Source organism: Pseudoliparis swirei, chromosome 24, assembly GCF_029220125.1.
Source record: "Pseudoliparis swirei isolate HS2019 ecotype Mariana Trench chromosome 24, NWPU_hadal_v1, whole genome shotgun sequence".
NCBI classification, from domain to species: Eukaryota; Metazoa; Chordata; class Actinopteri; order Perciformes; family Liparidae; genus Pseudoliparis; species Pseudoliparis swirei.
In genome coordinates, this window is record NC_079411.1 from 19780260 (window position 1) to 19800158 (window position 19899).

General features: G+C 44.6%; 1 protein-coding gene across 3 annotated transcripts in view; it reads left to right on the forward strand.

Annotated features, from left to right (window-relative positions):
• The first annotated feature begins 942 nt into the window (after window positions 1-942).
• The window catches only part of prr36a (proline rich 36a), a 30037-nt gene continuing 11080 nt past the window's right edge, over window positions 943-19899 (forward strand). Inside the window, exons 1-3 of one of the 3 annotated variants that reach the window (XM_056408340.1) lie at window positions 943-1208; window positions 15923-16612; window positions 16757-16850. In XM_056408340.1, the coding sequence (XP_056264315.1) occupies window positions 16042-16612; window positions 16757-16850 (665 nt within the window). In that variant the 5' untranslated portion in view covers window positions 943-1208; window positions 15923-16041. Of the gene's footprint in view, window positions 1209-13882; window positions 14183-15922; window positions 16613-16756; window positions 16851-19899 lie in introns of those variants that run through there. The other 2 variants (XM_056408342.1, XM_056408341.1) reach the window with 2 other exon arrangements.

Consider the following 19899-nt stretch of genomic DNA (forward strand, 5'->3'; position numbering starts at 1 on the left):
GAAAAAGCAATAAGTGTATGTGGAGTGTAAGATCTATATTCCTCAAACAGAGATTTTTTTAACCTGTTTGATCAAATTGCATTGCTCCTTTTACTTTTTCACTGCCTCATTGCAATTACATCCACAACGTTCATTATAGCTGATTTTCATGTAATTTAAGTACACTTGAATAACACTTAACACTTAAATAAGATAATGTTAAGATGAAAATATAAAGAGACAAAAGCACTGTGTGCGTAATGCCATTGTCTCGTGTTTGATCATTGGAGATGTTTGTTTTTGTTGCTGAATACAACTTATAACTACTGGATCATAAATCCAGATAGTAGCAGACTGAAATTAAAACATATAATAATAAACAAACGAATAATCAGGGGTCATCTCAACCATAGGGCTTTAAGGCTAACATGTTGCCAACAGGGAGTTTAAAAGACAAATGCATTTCTGGATTAGTTGCATTGTGGGAAATGCAGGACATTGCTGATGTGTCTCCTGTGAGATACACTTACACAACTAAATTGCTCTAATCCTTCTTTAACCTCTTCGCTGGTTTGCTGTTTGGACACTTGAGCGTGAGGATATTTTGCTCGTCGAGGAGCTAAATTATTTAGGGACTCTTTCTATTTAAAGATACCAGATTGTAACCATGCACGCTACTCTTGTTGCTTCTCCTCTTCTTCTCTTTTGTGTGAGAGGTACAACGATAACAAAGCTGTGCATGTATTCATCTGTTTAATATATTTGTGAAAAAGCGTTTTTCTGACCTCAATTTTTGAACACTTGAGTAATCTTCCTCGCGCCCCATAGGCCCGGAGCCCAGAGCTCAGAGCTTGGTTTGAATGTGACGTCACTCCTGCTTTGCATAACCACCGGTCTCGCGCTGTTGATTGGACCACTCGCGGGATTTAATCTGCATCCTCTTTCATGACCACCGCGTTCCGTCGTCTTCAATCTGCTGCGGGACTCCTCGGTCACTCCCCCCGCCCCAGTCCATCCTTCATGAAGGGGAGCAGCCCGCCGCCGCCGCGCAAACGTGGAGGGAAGGACACGCAGAGGGACGCTCGCCGCTCGCCGCTGACCGCGCGGGGTTATTGTTGGTCCCGTTGAGATTCACGGCTCTGCCGACACGTTGAGCGCGTTTCGCCTCAGTGCTGGACCGAAAGGGAGGGCTGTTCGAGTCTTCAGGAACGGAGCCGGATAATTAGAAGGTACGGAGAAATTACAACGTCCATTGCTGGAGCGACGATATTTAAGTTAACTGCGCCGCATTGTCGTTTCTTTGTGCTGTCGCCAACTGACGTTCCCTAAAGAAAGGACTGTTTTGCTCAGATAAAGTCTCTCTCTTAATCTTTTTCTCTCCCTCTCGCTTTTCTTATTTTTTGGGGGGCGGGGGGTGAATTCACCTTGTGTAAAACGTTTGTTTTGAAGACGGACGCCCTCGTTGCAACGTGGAGTGGCCGGTGTGTGGCAGGCTGTGATGAGGGATGACGGCTAGCATGGGTCGGCTGGGCGGGGACAGTCTGAGCTTTCAACGTGCGGGTGACTCTAAAAAAACGCCATTTATTGTGGCCGGTACGAGGCTCGGCGGACCGGGTCTTGGGCTCGTGGGTTCGGTTCATTCACCCGGCTTTGTGTGCTCCTCCGCGCCACCGTGTCCCGCTATTGTTCCGTGAGGCTACACCGGGCCTTCTGCTAAAACTGGGAAGATTCAGCGTGCTTGTTCTCGGAGACAAACCGCATTATTAAAAGATCCACTTGAGGCTTGAAATAGAAACAATTGTCTCAAAGTGGGGTCCTGGGACCACCTAAGGGTCCTTGACAGGCGCCCTAACAACTCGAGGAACTGTTAATAATGTTGGTCGTCTGTGGTCTGGGGAATAAAATCTACAGGAAGAAGCCCATGTGTTTGACAGGAACTCCTGTTAATGCACAACACAACTCAGCTGGGCTTTTAGTTTATTTGTGGGCCTGAAGTCTTTGTTTATCATTTGAGATTTGGTTTGAAATAAATAGCTAAACACTTCCTCAATACGTCAGCTGATGTGATTTTGAGGAAGCTCCCACTGTGTTTCATGCCTGTGGACCTAATTATTTCAGTGGCTTCTCAGTTGTCTCTAGCCAAGATAACCAACATCTCTGTTCTCATATTTGCATCCCTGCATATGGAGTGATTTTCTTTCTCTATCTGAATAGAGAGGAGCAGAGAGCGCAGAGGCAGACCATCAGATGGCATCGTCTGCAGCTCTAAGGGATTGAAGGGATTACGTTTATCATCCAGGTTTTGACTCAGAGGCTACATTACATAATCGGGGTGTTTTGGGGCTTTCTGGGTGTGGTCAGCAGGGTTTGGGTGTGAGAGCAGTGACTCTTTGAATTTAGAAAGTTATTTGACATGCAGCAGACGCTCTGTGGAGTGTGTTGTTTCCTGAATCCCCCTGTGCTAATGCTGCCACGGTGTGTGTTGCTGAGGCGTTTGTCACAAGTGTGAAATCAAGTGTAAATGACACATGCACTTCTTCTCTGACTTTCTGTCTATGCTCCAAGAGCTCATTGCATGGTCACTGATTCTGTGTTGTCCTGAATTTGAAGGAGTGGTGTGTTTGATGCACTCAGCTTTTCACTATTCTAATGGTGCTGGGAAAAGTTGGTTAACATTATGTTATATTTATCAGGAATTTGCACTTAGTTGGTTGTCAGACACTGTTTGCCATGTGGTGGTTGCCAGTCAACAAAATGTAATTTACAGACACAGCTGTGCACATGACACGCTTTTATATGGAGTTATTTTGGGTCCAGAGAAGTCCAACTTCCTGTTATGGGATTTGAGAGGGGAAGTGCTATCAACACAAATAGAGCACATGCACATCCGTTGGTCGCTGGTGTTTCTGGCACCCTAAACTGAAGTTAATGAAATGTGTGATCAGTTCAAAGTCCAAATGAACCATTAATCGTGTTGTCCCTTTGATGCCACACTTTGTTACTGGCTCCCAGAGCAGCAGGAATGGGTTCTGTGGCAGAGCAACACACGTCCAGCCTCTGAATTGGGACACAACCCATGTTTTTATGCACAGCTTCTTCTGCTGCTGTCAACACCGGTCTCCCCTCTTCCTCTTCCTAAAAGCCAGAGCAATCCAGAAGAGGAGCTCAAAATAGTTCTCATTTCACTGCATCCTGTAACATTGTGAGAAGTCTGAAGGGATCAGATTATTTATTCTTTTTTTTTATTTTTATGGGAAACTGCAAGCATTATGTGAAGATGAATGTTTAATCGTGATTGGATTGTATTTGCTAAAACACAAAGTCATTCCTTTTTTATAAAAAAATTTCGCTGGGTATTTTGGCTCTTTCCATCTAGTAAACTTTAATTTGCCTACTTGTGTGGTTATGTCTGGTGTCTAATGGGGTGGCTGCAGGGTTTTCTCCAGGCATTTGGGGACATGATGCAGATGGTTGACATTGCAACATTTGTGATAGTGTGACTAGTCAAAAAGTGGATTTTGATCTGAGCTGAAATGCCTGTGAACAAAAACTAGACTAGCTACTACCATCGGTAGTCTCGGCTCTGCCCTGTTACCGGTTTATTCAGCTTGGTGTGGGTTCATGTGCAACAGCCGTGAGGTTAAAATGGTTGTGGATGCTGAGGTCAAGGGTTCAAATCTATTCTCCGTCAGAATGTGCAGATTACGCTCTGCCTCAAGCATCGGTGTTTAGGTCTTTTTAGAGTCACTATGGAGACAATCTTAAAGGATGTTATCAATTAATCGGCTGATTTGATCTATTAACTAATTGTTTGGTCCATTAAAATTTCCCATCAAAATTGTAGAATCAATCTTAACCTGAAACTGATGAGTCATGACTTGGCCGTGGCTCGACGACAGTTGCAGATGGAGGTCTCCGAATGGGAAGTACAGATTAACCTGTGACAGACTAGCAATCCTGTTCGCATTTAAGAACCTGAAATCATCCACTGCAAGTGGAACCATCCAATTCCATATTGATCATTTAATCTATTAAATTAAAAATTCAGAGTTGAGCCATTTAAATGTTTATAAATATGTTTAACCAAAAAAGCAAAGCTTTGCAGAGAAGCCAGAACCAATATATGGTTGTACTTAATTAAAAAAAATATAAAAACACCTCAATTGATTATTGTTACTGGTTGACTAATCGTCGTAGCCCATGTTCGGTGAAGTGAATTTTTGTAAAAGCTATCGTCTGTACCACAGGAGCATTGGCACTTTTCAACTGGCTCCAAAATCCGGGCAGCTGAATGGAGAGCATAAATCTTGTAGAGGGCACAGATATTTGCATCTGCTTGGAAGTCAGCTGCTTGGTACGGCCGTGTCGGACTCGGGGCCCACACCCATGGAAATTCAATCCAAACTCCTGCCTCCTACTGCGGGGATATTTCGGGTTAAACTACATTTCATCATTCAGCCTTAAGGTGCGTTCACACCAAAAGCGGAACTATTTTTTCGTGCGACCGAATCCCATGAAAAGTCAACGTACAGACACTTGTGGCTGCGATAGACGTGATATTTTCCCGGGCGGCGCGTTTACAGCGGCACAACTTTCGCCCCTAGTTAAAATATTTACATTTTGAGGCGGTAATCTCGCAACTCGGGCCAATCCGCTCTTGAGTTGCTCCGCGCGTCATCGCTGTTGAATCGGAACAAGAAGGACAATAATGTTATGAACACAATAACACACGTTTAGATGTTCCGCTCTCGTAGCTGGAAGCGGAAGTCTTTCAGGCGCAACAGTAACTTCATCGGTGAAAGTGACCGAGCTGAGTGAGCCTACGGGTGATGTCATGAACCCAAACACGAGGGCGTTGGTGTGTGGGACGTCCACAACAAACGTAAAGCAGAACTAGTGGTTAGTTATTCTGGTGGATGAAGGAGATAACGGTCTTTACGGAGACGAGACACGGAGACAAGCCCCGCCCTTCGCGGAGCGTTTCGACGCTTATGGCTTGAACACGGCAAATGGTCGAGCAAGTAAACTCGCGCGTTTTGGGGGACGCGAAAAATAGTTTAGCTTATGGTGTGAACACACCTTTAGGGTTTCCAATGCATCTCCTCAGTCGCTCTTGGCTTTTGGGCCGTGAGGCGGTGCGGTCATAGACGGATTAAGAAACCACGGGCCCCTGGGCCTGGACGTGTCAAGGCCCCCCCGTCCGCAAAAAAAAAAAAAAAAACCTTATCGTGAACTTGCCTGTCTCCAGTTTACTAACTTTAAATATTCGATAGTTGTAACTAGTGTTGTCAGTTTAACGGTGTTAACGCAAACCCATTTTAACGCCGTTCATTTTTTTATCGCGAGTTTACCGCGAGATTTTTTTTTTTAGAAACTGTTCAAAATAGTTTTTATAAGCTCATGTAAGGAATCTCACTTGTCCCAGTTAAGGCCTACCAGTAAAACCTATTTAAAGGAGCATACAGTGAAATGTTATGATGTGTTATGATTGAGGGGCTCCATTCAGACAGATCAGGGGTGGATAACATCATAATGGGGTCTTCATGAAGAACAACTTTACAGAAATACATAAACAGCGCATTTGTGTGTGTTGGGGTGTAGACAGAGCTCTACTGCTATTGTTTTGCACTTGCTTTTTGGATTTCTCCCTACAGAGTTGAAGGGCCCATATTGCATGGAGTACTCAGCTCCTCTAAAGTCCTCTAGATAAACTGAGGGGATAAACACTCACTTGAAAGGTATCATGATGGTTTCTTTCTTGTGACATCTTCAAAGTGAATGTTTAGGCTATTCTTTAGTTTCTCAGTTGGACTATTGGGGCCCTGTTACTGACATGAATGACTTAAGCCCAGCATATACCGGCTACGGCGCATCGTGTCATATCATCATATTCATATCAATACAATGTTAATCACAGCGACGTCACGCGCGGAGGCTCAGGCCCAGGGAGCCCCTGGGCCCGGTAGGCCCGTTGGTTAATCCATCCCTGGGTGCGGTGACTCTCGCCACTGTGGGTTGGAAGCTGGCGCTCTCCGACCCATTAGGATGAAGTGATGGATGCTGGCGTTGCACTTTTGGCCACTCAGTCTGTCTGGGACTGAAGCTGGGCTCGGTGCACTGTAATTATCTTTAGTAATTCAGCACTTTCAGAGTCTGTTAGCTCACTTTGCTCGCCTTGAATGTAGTGTATGCGGCATGTTGCAGCATTATACACATCGGTTATATTTGGAGCTAATGAGAGGAATAGATCAAAATAAAACCTGTGCATGTGTAAAAAGAAAAGAGGGGGCTCAAGTATATTGTACAAGGACGATGATTTCTCGAGCCCCCTTTACCGCGTGTAGCAGCTGTCTGCTGAAGCAGAGCTGTTTATTTTGATCGGTTTAGTTATTGATCGAGGTCCGCCTTGCGGTAAGGGTGTGTTTGCTTGTGTTGTGCCTGCTGACCATATCATGTAATGATCCTCTGCCCATATAATATGCAAGAGAATCATGTCTGTGTGTGTGTGCTTCTCACAGTGCAGGGGTGTGGCTGTTTTTAGAGAGGCAGGCGGGCAAAATGTGGGATCACTGTCCAGCTGAATCTGCCCGGTAACTGGTCTGGCCCTCTGTGCTCCCCGGCATTATATTGACTATCTGCCTGCCTGTCTGTGGCCAGTTGGCTGGCGCACAGGAGAGGAGACCGGCCGAATATGAGGCGCTAAACTGATGTTAGCGCTGGCATTTCTACAGCCGATCGTCAATAACAGAATCAATTAAATTGTTTTGCTTTTTCATGATTAATTCAAATGAAGGAAAATGTCAAAATCTCTCCATACAAAATAACGACGTAATGTTGGGTAGCTTTTATATTCTTCTCCAGCCCCACCCACGCTCCCTCTACTTTTATTAGTTTATTGACATTGGAAAGCAACAGCAAAGAGGGAAGGAGATGCCATGGCCCAAAGGTCCTTGGCTGGATGCTGGGATGAGTTTTATACTGCAGCAGCTTGGTCCAGATCTAATTTATAGCCATGCCATCATCCTATAACTCCTTCCCTACTTTTTTTTCTAGCAACCTTTCTGCTCATTTCTGCTACGCACCCTATTTACATGAGGTTATACTTGATTTTTGTGAACTTTTGTAACGGACTTCATTGTTCTAAAGTAAGCAAACGCCAGCCGGACCCAAAACTGATGCGTTATGTGACGGCATGAAATGTGTACTTTTAAGATTTTCTTTTATCCCAATTATTTGAGGTGAGTGACGTGGGCCTATATCTGCAGATGTAGACCAATGGTCCTGATGGATACAAGTTGAATGTGAAGCATGTCATCCATCCTTCCCTTTCACATTGCAGCCTAGTCAATACCCCTGGGTTCTTTTGGGTGAAGTTACCCGCACCAGCTGCTCCCCCGTCCCGTTGCACCAGTTAATCCACTCAACACCACCCTCCCGTGCACCATGCCTGAGCGAGTTGCATGGGGAAGACAATAGGGCTGGTCCACCCCCCCCCCCCCCTACATGGTACGCTCATGTTGTTCTCTATTATGCACGCAAACACTTGCGATGATCATGGCGGGTTGTTGTTGTTTTCGACCAGATCTGATTACATGCGTGCTTCCCTCCCCGGCTGATGACACCTTATTGACTTTACCCTCTGTCAGCCTGCCCCGGTGGCAGCAGGGACTGGCCCGGTGCTTTCTGAAAGCGTGCCAGGTTTGTAACGGATTGTAACGCGTTTCCCTGCAGCGTTTCTGAGCACTCGGCTGCCGGGAGCCTCTAGTCCTTCCCGTTTTGACTGCCCCTCCCTTAAAGGCCCACTGGTATAGTCCATTTAGCTTGTCGTCACACTTAACCACCTGCTCTTAACGGCCTTATCGAGTAGTTTACGGTCACTTAGCACATGCTGGTGTCCCGTGTGGAATTGATTAGAATAAGCTGCATGCTTAACGTCAAGCCAACCCCCCCCCCACACACACACACACACACACTGATGAAAGTGTTTTTTTCTCCTGCTGAGGGCATTGGTTTTGTTGTCAATAACAGCTTGTCAGTCCTGTCTTTTTTTTCTGCTTATATTTATTTGTATCTGTGCCATGAAAGAAGATTATTATACTGTTCACTTCTATGGAACTCTAATTTCCTCCACAAATCTAATTCTAGCCCCTTATGAATCTTAATGAACATGTTAATGTATTAACATACGTGGATCGTTACCTACAGATCCTAAATATGCCAAAATGTCATCTATTCATGCAGGGATTCATGATAATGTAATTTGTGGACAACAAGTCATCTTATTTAGTCCTGGAATGAAATGCTTGTCAATTCTTGCACACTTTATTGTTGTTCTAACAGATGAAAGAGAAGACGGTGGGTAAAATCATTGAGGACTCATTTGTTTCTTTGTCAACAATTAACAAGGTGCATTGAGTGCCATTCATCTTCTTGATAGTTTTCTGCAAAGGGGGGGAGGAGCCTCTGTAGACAGACCTACCCTCCACACAAACGCTATATGAACTCTTCTGAAAGCGGTAGGATAGTGCACGTTTAAAAATTAATCTCGACAAAATGCTCTGAGGTAGGAAGCAGAGCCCGCAGTAGCGCCTGTTGTTCTCATCTCCACCAAGAGCATTTAAGCTATGGGATCTTTAGTCAATAGATGGTGCAGACGGTATGTGTTTCTGCAAGTTTGTTTTAATGTGACAGTGCTGACAGACAGAGAATGAATAACAGCGTCTCCTGACTTCATCATCCCACAGCGGCCCTAAAGTAATCGGGTTGTTATTGTTTCTGTGTGTGTGTTCTTTCGCCTGTCGGGCAGCCTGCTGAGGTATGCATCGAGAGTGTAATAATAGGTGTTGTAATGTTGACGGTCGTCTCCCGTTTACGCACCTCGGTCATGTGTCGTCTCTGTAGGACAACAGGTGCAAGCTGTCGGCATCATTTTAGGATTATGTTGGATCAAGTTACGAGAGAAGACAGGTTTTTCTCAAGCTGTGAGCTTTGAAGATAAACTTCTATTGTTCACACGTCACCGAATGAAGGCTAAGTACTCTATTATTCAATAAATCATTTTATTATATTTTCTCGTTTTATTGCAATTAGAAAAAAACTTTTTTAAATGTATAAAAAGACACCAATATAGTGGCAGGACAGGGTTGAGTAAAGACTGCAGTCTGATCTCAGATTTGAATCTAATTTAACAAAATCTACTGTCATTTTATTTTTGTTCTGACATTACCGTTGGCCTAACTTTGATATTGTTTTTCTTGTTTACATTTCTCGAACTGGGTAAACAACATAAAATGACAGGAACAGGGAATGCTGCCTGTAAGGAGAGCAGATTGTAATCCTGCCAGAGGAAGTTTAGTTCATAAGACGACTAAATATAATATCTGAACTGCATCTTTAGCTTATGTAAGGATATTCTGAAACTGGGCACTTCGCAAATGATGGAAAACGGGCTTCCGGACGCGCGTGAATTAAGTTATCAACATGTAATGGCAGGAAGTGTAAAACAAACATTCAAGGCCTCACGATCGTGGTCTTCATCGGTCCCGGCTCCTCCAGCCTTCGTGGTTCCGTCGGAAGAGAACGTTATCTCTAATCCACAAAGTCTTAGACTCAAAATCAGCCAATCCTCACTCTTAAAGGTGAGTCCAGCCTTTACCACCGAGTGATTGGTTCAAAGTCCCGCTAGAACAATGGAGGGGTCGAATGTCACTGAACCCCAGGTCAAAACGTCACTTCCGGTCAAGTATTTTCACAATAAATGTCCCGTCTATTATTGTAAGTCACTTCACAGATTTCAACCGGCTTCATCAACTAACAGTCACTCTCATGCAACATACATAAATTTTTGCCATTTGCATAGAGTAAACATTACCCCTATGCTTCATAATACATTAATAACAATATCAATATCCTCCCTAATATTTCCTATTATAATATCTTTCTATATGTATTAATTTAAAGCATAAGACCTCTGCACATGTTATCAAAATAAACCATTACAACCTAACACTAAGTTAACTAGGACAATGTATATTTTTGGTTATCTAAGCTTCATAAAACTACACTATGATCTCATTCTTTTGGCCATGGAGCACAGAGAGTTCTTGTTTAGTGCTTTCTGCTTTGGGTGACGCATTCCTTTACTTAGCCTGCTTTTAGTTTAGAAGTCACAAGTTGTGATGCAGATCTAGGGCAAAGCATAGTCCCTTTAATATTCAAGCGGAATAGGGTAGAACCTTTTGACAATGATATATTTATCATTATTTGTGTGTGTGAAATGCCCTCCAAGGGTTTTGTACCGTGTCTGTGTGACGGAGAGAGCTGCAGAGACTGGTGGTGTGGAGAGATTGCGGTGGCTATTCAGCAGTATGCTCTGTAGAGCTGCATATTTATAACCGCTGTACGTGTGTGTTACAATTATCTTCTTTCTCTCATCACTCCAAGTGTGTAAACTAAACACTCTCTTTGTGATGCAGCAGAAACGACACTAAGGCCTTGTATGGCCAGATAAGAGCGACGGGAGGCTGTGTTTGTAAAAGCCTTCTTCTCGAAGTCAATTTACAGTCCCAACTCTAACATAAAATTATGTATTAATTAAACAATTGTGTTTAGATTGGTCATTGAAGACTGGCTCTGTATATTTGAATGTTTAGTTTTTTTCAGCCATGTGGGTTAGACAGGTATTTGAGAGCAGTGTTCACTGCATCTGATCTGAAGCTTGAGCCCAACTTCAACAAAAACCTTGTTCTTCCTCTGCATTAACGGACCAAACTCTTCCTCTTTAGTCATTTAATTCACATACATTTGTGTCTACACTGACTCAATGCTGCCTGTTTCTGCCACACACACACACACACACACCAGAGGAAAGCTAATGAGCAAATAGACAGATGGGCTTCATATGTAATAATAATAATAATGCATACAATTTCTATAGCGCTTTTCATAGTACTCAAAGACGCTTGTCTCTAATATGTAAACGGTTATGCTCCACGGTCTGCTGAACGCTCCCAGACCTGAAACCATGGTCAAGTTCACGAGGCCAGCTTTGATTTGTTTGTTTTCTTATGTCCAAAGGTGCGGTTCTAAGAGGAATCAAATGTGCCGAGTGAGATGTAAATTTAAAAGCATGCACACTTTCATCCTATACATTATTTGCTCACTCACTCTCCTAACGCACTGCTCCATCTGAGTCATTGACTTCCTATGACCCTTTCACTGACCACACACACAGCTGCCACTGTGTATCCCTGAGAAGTCTCGAAGAAGTCAGCAGAGCAGATTTGTGGATGGGTTGGATGTGCTCTTGATGCTGCTTTAGGCATTCTCTTTCTGCCATTAATCATCTTGGAGCAGATGCTTAAAGTAGAAACTCGACATCAGGAAACCAAAATGGATCGTTTGATATACCAAATAGGGCTTCATCTAGAGGATTATTTTATTGATCAATTCAATTTACCTGACTATTTTCCTCATGACTCTATTAATGGTTTGGATTGATAGATGTTAGAATAATTTGGGAAATCCCTGTTTTGTTTAACAAAAAAACAGAACAAAATAGTAGGGATGCACCGATCTGATCGGCGCCGATCCATATCGGCCGATATTCCCATCATCGGTTTTGATCGGCGTTCTCAAAACGGCCGATCAGATGACGTAACACCTGCGAGAACTATCAGACGTTTCAATCGTGGCGCATCGCAACGGAGACGATGCGCCCGGCGAGGGCCGCAGAATGAGAGGACCACGAGGGGATCCTCACCACCGAGCGGCGTCCCCGTCCCCCGAGTTGAATCTCTGGGTCAACTCAGCCGACTCTCACATGTCTGCCCCTATAGACTGATGTTGACGGTAAACGCATTCGATCGGGAGCGCCCGAGGGTTTTGATCAAGTTAGCAAAAGGATTTAAGTGACAACATCCGGTTTTGCAAAGTTAGCGGAAAGAACCACGTGAAACAACATCCGTTTATCAAAATAAGATGTCGACAAATCATACACGAACAAATAAAAGTAAACAATGAACTGATTTTGGATCTTTATAGATAGTTTCTTAGATTTAGCTTAAATTATGCTAACATTAAAACATTTTTACTGTACCAAGGAAGAGTTTATAAAAAGAAGTCAGACTTTTGTATGTTAAAAAAAGTCCTGTATATAGATTTCGATAAGAGTTCAAGGAAATGAATAACGCAGATGTGTTCCATACATATCTGAAATCCCCTACAATAGCAATCAATCAATTTTAATGTATCAATTAGGTCATTTTTCAAAGTAAAAGTCCTAAATGTTTAAAGAAATCGGTAATTTCTTTAATGTTTGAGGTGCTCTATATATGTATTTCCTCATAGTCCTAGGCAATAATGCTTAAATCGACACCGTGATCGGTATTATCGGTGGTCGGCAGATACTGATTTCAGTGATCGGTGATCGGCACCAAAAACCTGATCGGTGCATCTCTAGTATTATCGGATCGGCAGATACTGATTTCGGTGATCGGCACCAAAAAACCTGATCGGTACATCTCTACAAAATACTTAAGACAAAGAAGAACAAAGTATTTATTGATTATCAAATTAATTAGAGTTTCAGTTCTAATACAAAAAGGCACCTGCATTCCACCTTGTGTTTAGACGCACACAATTGATCTGTTACAGTCCTAATGTTTGAATGTCTCTTTGTTGTTTTGTAATCAATATCAGCATTGTGGCAACCTTCTGGGGTAAATCTACAGACGACATTAAGCCCCAGCATCAGTATCAACAGCCCCTCTCATGCACCACCTCCTCCAGCAATATGCACAATGCATTCCAAACCCCTGCCACGCTCTCAACACGACTAAATCCCCCTCTGCTTGTATTAGACACGGTATTAAAAATGACCCATTTTGTCTGCCACCACTTCTAGAGTAAACGGGCAGAGCGTGAGAGTTGGGGTACGACAGATGTAAGTTAATTCCCTCAGAGGTCAGGAGTAAAATGTAACGCACAAGGCTGTATTTCTTTATGAGAAAAAGTGGAATGTAAATCCCAGCGGGCCCTTTCTGGGTCGAGACAGACTCCCTCTCACAAACGGACAAAGGGAAGGCTGCAGTGTACACACACCCGCTTGGGCCAAATGCATTTTGCTGCTTTTTGTGTGCGTCTGCCTGAAGGCCTTTTGTCTGTCACAATACTTGAAACGCATTGTGTTTTTGTCTTTAGGCGTATTGAGCTAGTTGTGATATTAGCCATGTGGTGCTGGCTAGCAGGAACGCATGCTGCGTCCTCATCATGGTTTTAAATCTCAAGTGAACTAGGATTTGTTGTGCAAATGTGGACTGAGGAATAGCAGACAAAGGAGCTTTTCTTGCATTGCATCACAATTCATGAGGCTGGTCATCTCGACCAGGCGGACCTCTCTTTTGAAAAGAAAATAGTAAATGCTGCCGGTGTTCCTGCGCAGTGACGCAATGGGGATATCTGACTCGACGTGTTTTCAGCTCTGTCAAATAGCTTAGAGTCTCAAAATTGTCTCGAGCATTGCCGTCAAGTGTGGATGGATATGAAACCGGGCGCTCTGCAGGGCCGCCTGGCTGCAATTCAGTAAAAAGGCCCTCATCTGTGAGTGCGTGGATGGATGGGATGCTAAAGATCCATCCGCATCCCCTCCTGTGCTGAGTCGGTGTCGGCTGGTTAGAGACGAGGCCTTTACTTGCACCGCTCTGCCACGCACAACACCGCCAGTCAAAATCCCCCGTCTCACTGCGCTTTCCGTTTTGGCGCAGCGTCTTCCTGGTTCGAATGAACTCTGTGGCTTTTCAGTGACGAGTCGAGTCGCCGCCTCAAAGGAGAGAGTTTGACCTGATGTTGAGCAAACATGGCGACCTTATCAAGATTCAAATGTGGACGGACCGGGGAGAAGCCAACTCCTTCTCCAGGTCCCCAGTTTGATAATGACTTCCAAACCTTCCCCGTCATATAAACAAGGCGATGACGATGGATTTGATTTGCGCCACGTCGTCAAAGGTTCTGCATATTACCTCCTACTGTCATTTAAAGCTTGACGAGTCAAACTTCCACTCCACCACTCGGTGTCCTCTCGCTGTGAGATTTGTAACCACGGAGACGAGAGTGGAGCGAAGACGACGGATGGCAGCAGGAGGGAAACGTGTTTGAACGCGAGCACAGAGTCCAGGTTGTAACTTTTCTATGACTGAATCAAAAGGTAGGACTTGAGTATCTAATACAAGAGATAAGCGGGTTCTACTCGCGGTCTGTGCAGTTGAGTGTTTGTGTCGGGTGAATGGGGGCAGGTGTGTTCAGTGGTTATCGGCACTAAACCGGCCAAACAAGTTATTTCCAAATTGACAACAAAAGGTCCATTTACGCATTCTTCTTTTGAACAACTGCTTCATTGTTTTTGCGTTGCTGAGCCAGAGGACATAGATAATTCACAGGGACCGTTTTACCTCCTGGGCACGAGTGCAAAAGCCTTTCCATTTGTGGATCTGTGAGAACGGGCCCACAGTATTGTGTTACCTCTGATGTTAATGTGTAACTGGCAAGGAAGCAAATGTTTCCCGACCTTTGGACAACATTAAGAGCTGCTGTTTATTTAAAAGACTGAAAAGGTCTGTTGGAAATGTGTCAGTTGGAGATGAATACGGACGTGTTAGCCACTCGAAGGCAAATCTAAGCCCTGAGGTTGTATAAATGCACTCAGTATCATGTCCGTGGAAAACTTTGCTCATTGGAACGTGTCCTTTTTCCAAGACGTTTTTTCACTTGCTTGGCTTGATATCTGTACCATAAATCGTCTGGCTGTGATGTTATTAGTTTGCACTGAGGGAAGAGTCGGCTCTCTTTCTGAATTGCTGCTGTGGTTTGTTCCTTTGTATCATGACTCATGATAAGCCATTCTCATGTCCTTTAATTTTTTTTTTAATGCAAGCTTCTGTTTTGTTCCATGACTTAGTCAAATTCTAGTATGTCTTTGCTCTCCTTTTTTGTTGTTGTATATCCCTCTGTCTGTTTTTATTCAATCCACCACTTTCACAGCTAGTTTCCTCAGTCACACAGAGCTACTACTGGCGAGACCATATGTGTGGCAATTTACTGGAAGTGGATATATAAGCAGTGGGAGGAGGGGAGGAACAAGTGGCTAATGGGGGCCGGGGGAGAGGGGTGTAATCGGGAGGGGGTGGGGAGAAGCTGCAGGATGGGTCGCGAGTGGCTGAAGGGGATGAGCTCAGTCCACCGAGAGCCAGAGATAACTTGACCGATGTGTGCGAGTGTTTCATAGGTCCTGAACTCATTAACGTCTCGCCCCTTCGTTTCCTCCGAACTCGCCACAGCTTCTTCTCCTCCTCTTCATTAATTCCAAGTGGTGCACTAGTGCTGTCAATTAGGGATCTCACAGAACACAAACATCTGTTCAGCGCTCGCAGGATGATGCGACGACCATCTGGATTTACTCAACAGGAAGATAATTGCTGACTAGTGCAACATTTGGTCCTAGTTTGACTCCTCCTTCTACTCTGTCGTGTCAGGAGAGTGAAGCCTCGCTTGGTTTTCTGCACTCCCAACCACAGCGTTGTTTTTTCAATTTCAAGATGCTTGAAGCCATTTTGGAGAAAAGAAATCTGTTTTATGTATTTCAGACTCATGGACCATTTTTAGTGTCCAATTTTAATAGTGATTGCCAAGTTTATTATGGTATTGCATACATTATGATGCATTATTACCATGGTGGTTCTGTTAGATAGGTGGACTAGTCACCGTGGTTTATAAAACAGATTTGTTGGCATCGCTCACTGCTCACTTCCTGTTTTTCAAGCTCCCCCAAATTCCTTTCTCGAAGGCCCCTTGCCATAAATGGCATTTCCTTTGGCTGACAGTGACATGTAAATGCTTTGACTTTGAGTAGTGCAACATGGTGTAATAAATATATGTTCTTCTTCTTCAGGACATCAAAGTGAGACGAGGAACTGGGCAACCAAGCAGAGTGTGAGCCCCTGCACCGTGTAAGCAAGCAGCAACGTCGGCGTCTACACTTTTTTTTTTTTTTTTTTATAGGACCAGGGAATGAAACCGGATGGGGATATCATGGAAACCAATGAGCCCACCGAAGCTGCAGCTGTAGCGGAGCCCTCCTCGTCGCAGGACAACGTCACGGAGCAAGCCCCATCGCAACCTGAGGAAGCTGCAAATGACGCAGCGCCCAGGGCTGCGCCGAAGGCCAATGGCAAGCCAGTGGCATCAGATCCCAAAGTCAAACCGAAAGCTATCGCAACTAAAATGCACCCTGCGGCCACATCTGCAGGGGCCACCGGATCACGGCCAGGTACCGCCTCGCACCGCGCGGCGAATGGCGTGAAATCCTCGAACCAAACTGACGCAGTCAAGAAAATGGCAACTACAGCAAAAGCCTCAGCTGCGGGGGCCGTATCCAAAAGACCAGTGGGTGGCGCAGCCGTTTCCTCCACAGTTAAGAACCAATCTAGAGTGCCTGACAAGAAGCCTGTTGGGCCGACCAGGACTACCTCTGCAGCTGCTGTCACAGCAACAAATGGCAGCAAACCAACAACCGTGAATGGCATTCCTAAGAAGAGACCAGTAGCTCAGACTGTTAATGTAGCTCGACCCAAAACCACAAGTAAGTCTGAATTGAGATGAATAATAGTTGCATATTGGTGCTGTAAGACTTTTCTCTGACAACCCGTGGTTAAACAGCACATATATTTCTTGTTTGATGTCAATATAGTCTTATTTTCATGTTCTTTTTAAAAATAATTTGTAGCTACTGCCAGCAGAGCGGCAACGTACCCTGCCCCAAAACCCGGCACTTCGACCACAACAAAAGCTGGTGTTGCCGGTCCTTCAAAGACCACCAGGTATGCATGTTTATCGCTAGCAAAGGCAGTGGGGCTGAAGTGATATACAAAGCCAATGGTGCAGTGTTCATAGTGCGTTCGAACACATACATTTTATCTGATGTTGGGGGGGGAAAACACTTTCTTTACGTATTGACAATCCCCTCTACTCTACCCCAGCCCCCCCCCCTGCCAGTTCTGAACTTGGTAATCCCCTTTACCAACTGGACGAGGGGTGCCTTTGTTTATCTTGATGGCCTGAAAGGGAGCAGTGGAGAAGGATGTCCATTGTGGTCTTTGGGCCGTTATTGAGTCGGATTTCGCTTTTAAGAGTGAGTCATGTTAGCAGAAATAACCTGAGACAGAGGCGCCTTAACGGAGGCAGCGATACTGAAGAACTACTGCTTTGTCCCAAACGGACCCCCAGGCAGAAACCAGCACCAGGTCCCCAGGGCAGAGAGCTATTGACTCGGATCATAATCCCTCTCATACTGAGCTGGTGGTTTGGGTAGAGAGGGATGTCGTAGTGGAGTAAATGACGATCAAATGATCAGTTTGGCTGTCGCAGAATTTCATAGTTAGCCCTGTCGTGTACTTCCACTTCAAATTGGAAGCTTTTGTTTTAGAGGCTTCTTTTGTTTAGAGAAATATATGGTACCCAGATGAAATACAGGCTTTTCTAATATGTGGCCAAACATAATTAGCAGCTGATGGTTTTGTCAAATGTTTGTAAAATAATGTGATTTAAAGTTTTGAACTTTATTCATGCAATCGCATTTGTTTAAAGAAAGTATTCTATTATAGAGCGTCAGATCTATAATCCACCACTCCAGCGTTTTTCTACAGGATGTAGTGTTCTGTGCGGAGTGGCCTGATCCGATTATCTCTTCGCTTGTCTCCCCTCTTGATGATCTTTTATTACATAAAGGAACAATGTTCTGCGTTATTCACATTTCTGAAACAGTCGAGTCATTGCATTCTGCCGGTGCTATAAGAAATTAAATAACTGGCCATTTATGTGTAGTGGTTCTCTTTTGGCTCTTTGGTCCCAATGTCCTATTTTACTGAGTGATTCTCAGGCTAAAGCAAACGGGTCAACATTTTTGTGTTCAATCTTACATCGTTTTTAAAAGCAAACGGCGCTCCGTGCAGCAACGGGGGCGGAGCTACAGGGCTCGAGCAGGTCCTCCACACCGGGCCTGTACAGGCTTACGCCAGTTCCTTTTTGCTGCTTGATGTTAAAAACAAATTCTTATTTACTTCCCTGGAATCCATGCCCACTTTGAGCTGATGATTGGTCAAGCAGGGAGTGGTTGCTATTCATGTTTCATCCAGTTTGTGTGTTGAAGTCTGTGGACATGGAGGAGTCCTCCTCCTCTGAATTGATCAGATGAGACATTTCAAGTGTTGAGTCTGATTACAGAGGCGCGTCATCCCTCTGCGACTGCTTCCTGGCTGGTTCCCCGGAGCGTGACATCAGGCACTGGCTCTCTGCTTGAGACGCAGTGGACAACAGCCGGTGTCTTTCCTTGCGATGGACGACGCGTGTTGCGCGTCGTGCCACCTGCACATGATGTCAAAGTCGGTGTTGGCGTGTGGATTCCTTTAGTGCAGCAACAAACCGCAGCGGTATTTGTGTCCTCTCCTGTCAGCCTTTGTGTTCACGCTGGCTCTCTGGCAGTCGGACTGTACAACAAACCGCCTCTCAGCTCAAGCGGTGACTTGCATTGGTCGACACTGTGAACAATGGCACCAATAATCTGTAGCAATGCGTGGAATAGTATTAAATGGTGTTCAAGGGTTTGGCCAACTACCTAATGAGGTTAATTTGCTCCAACACAGTGGCTGTTTAGCTTCTTCCCCCTACTTTTCAGTGCTGAGCACTCTTATTGTACGCAGTAATGTGGCAGGACTGTTCCAGCTGTGTGTGACAAAAAAATGCATCCATGTTTATGCATTGTGCAGATTCTTGAACAAATATATCATAGATTAAGAGTAAAATCCCAATGTCCCTTTCCCTAGAAACCAAATGTTGTTCACATCTGGCACCTGCTTTGATCTCCTCTCCTCCAGCGATGGGTTATGGAGTCCTTGCACTGACTGAGCAATCAGTCTTTGTCCACCCCAACTCCTTCTTTCACGCTTCCCCCTCATTCTCATCCCCACTTTGTTTTCTTTTTGACGTCTGCGTGTCCAGTGCCGGGCATTGGGCCAGTCTTTCTTCAAGCCCTCCTTACAGTCCAACTTCAATCGAGCTGTAAAATTCAGAGTGTGGGTATGTCTCACAAGGATAGTTACTATGTTGAGAAATTATTTATTTTTAAGGGGACGCCCATTGGCAATGTACAGAATTGCTTGTTGATGTAGTATTTTGTGGTTCTTGCGAACGGGATGCTCCCTCATTAATTCTCAAACTACATGGACTGCTTTTGAGAACTTGGCAGAATGGGACAAAGACATAAAATTTGCTCGACTTTTGTCCCGTCGTTTTGCCCGTTTCTCTTCTCGTCATCTCCCGTTTACGTCTCCCATTGGATCTAGAGGTGTCATTTCTCCATGACTCGGGTAGGGAGGGGGATTACTGTCCTCACAGAAAAGGCTCATGGTTTCCATCACAGAGACAGCCTCATAAGAGCCAAGACTGCCTGCCATGCTATTGCTTGGCTGCAAGACTTCATGTCGACTTTTCACCGAGTCTGCACTCCGTATTGTCAAGGAGATGACTGTAGGCCCACACAAACCCTAGGAATGTGTGCTCTTCCTGGAAGGGGTAAAGCAGCTGGTTTTGGACGGCTTGCAAGCCAAACAAGGTATTGTTAGGGTTCTCCATTTCCATTTGTTGTGTTGGAAGGGGGCCCTTGAAGCGATGAGAGAAAAATGTGTAATTTGACTGCATTTTATTTGAAGGATGAGCTTACTGCCGCCGGGATAAAGTTTCTTCCTGGCTATGTCCTCTCCTTTCTCTTTGGTTTGATTAAAGCAGATGCATTAAATCTACAGGAGCGGGTATGCCGAGAGTCCCGCCTCCCAGCGGTGTTTTGAGAGGAAACGAGAGCGAAGAGACTTGTGA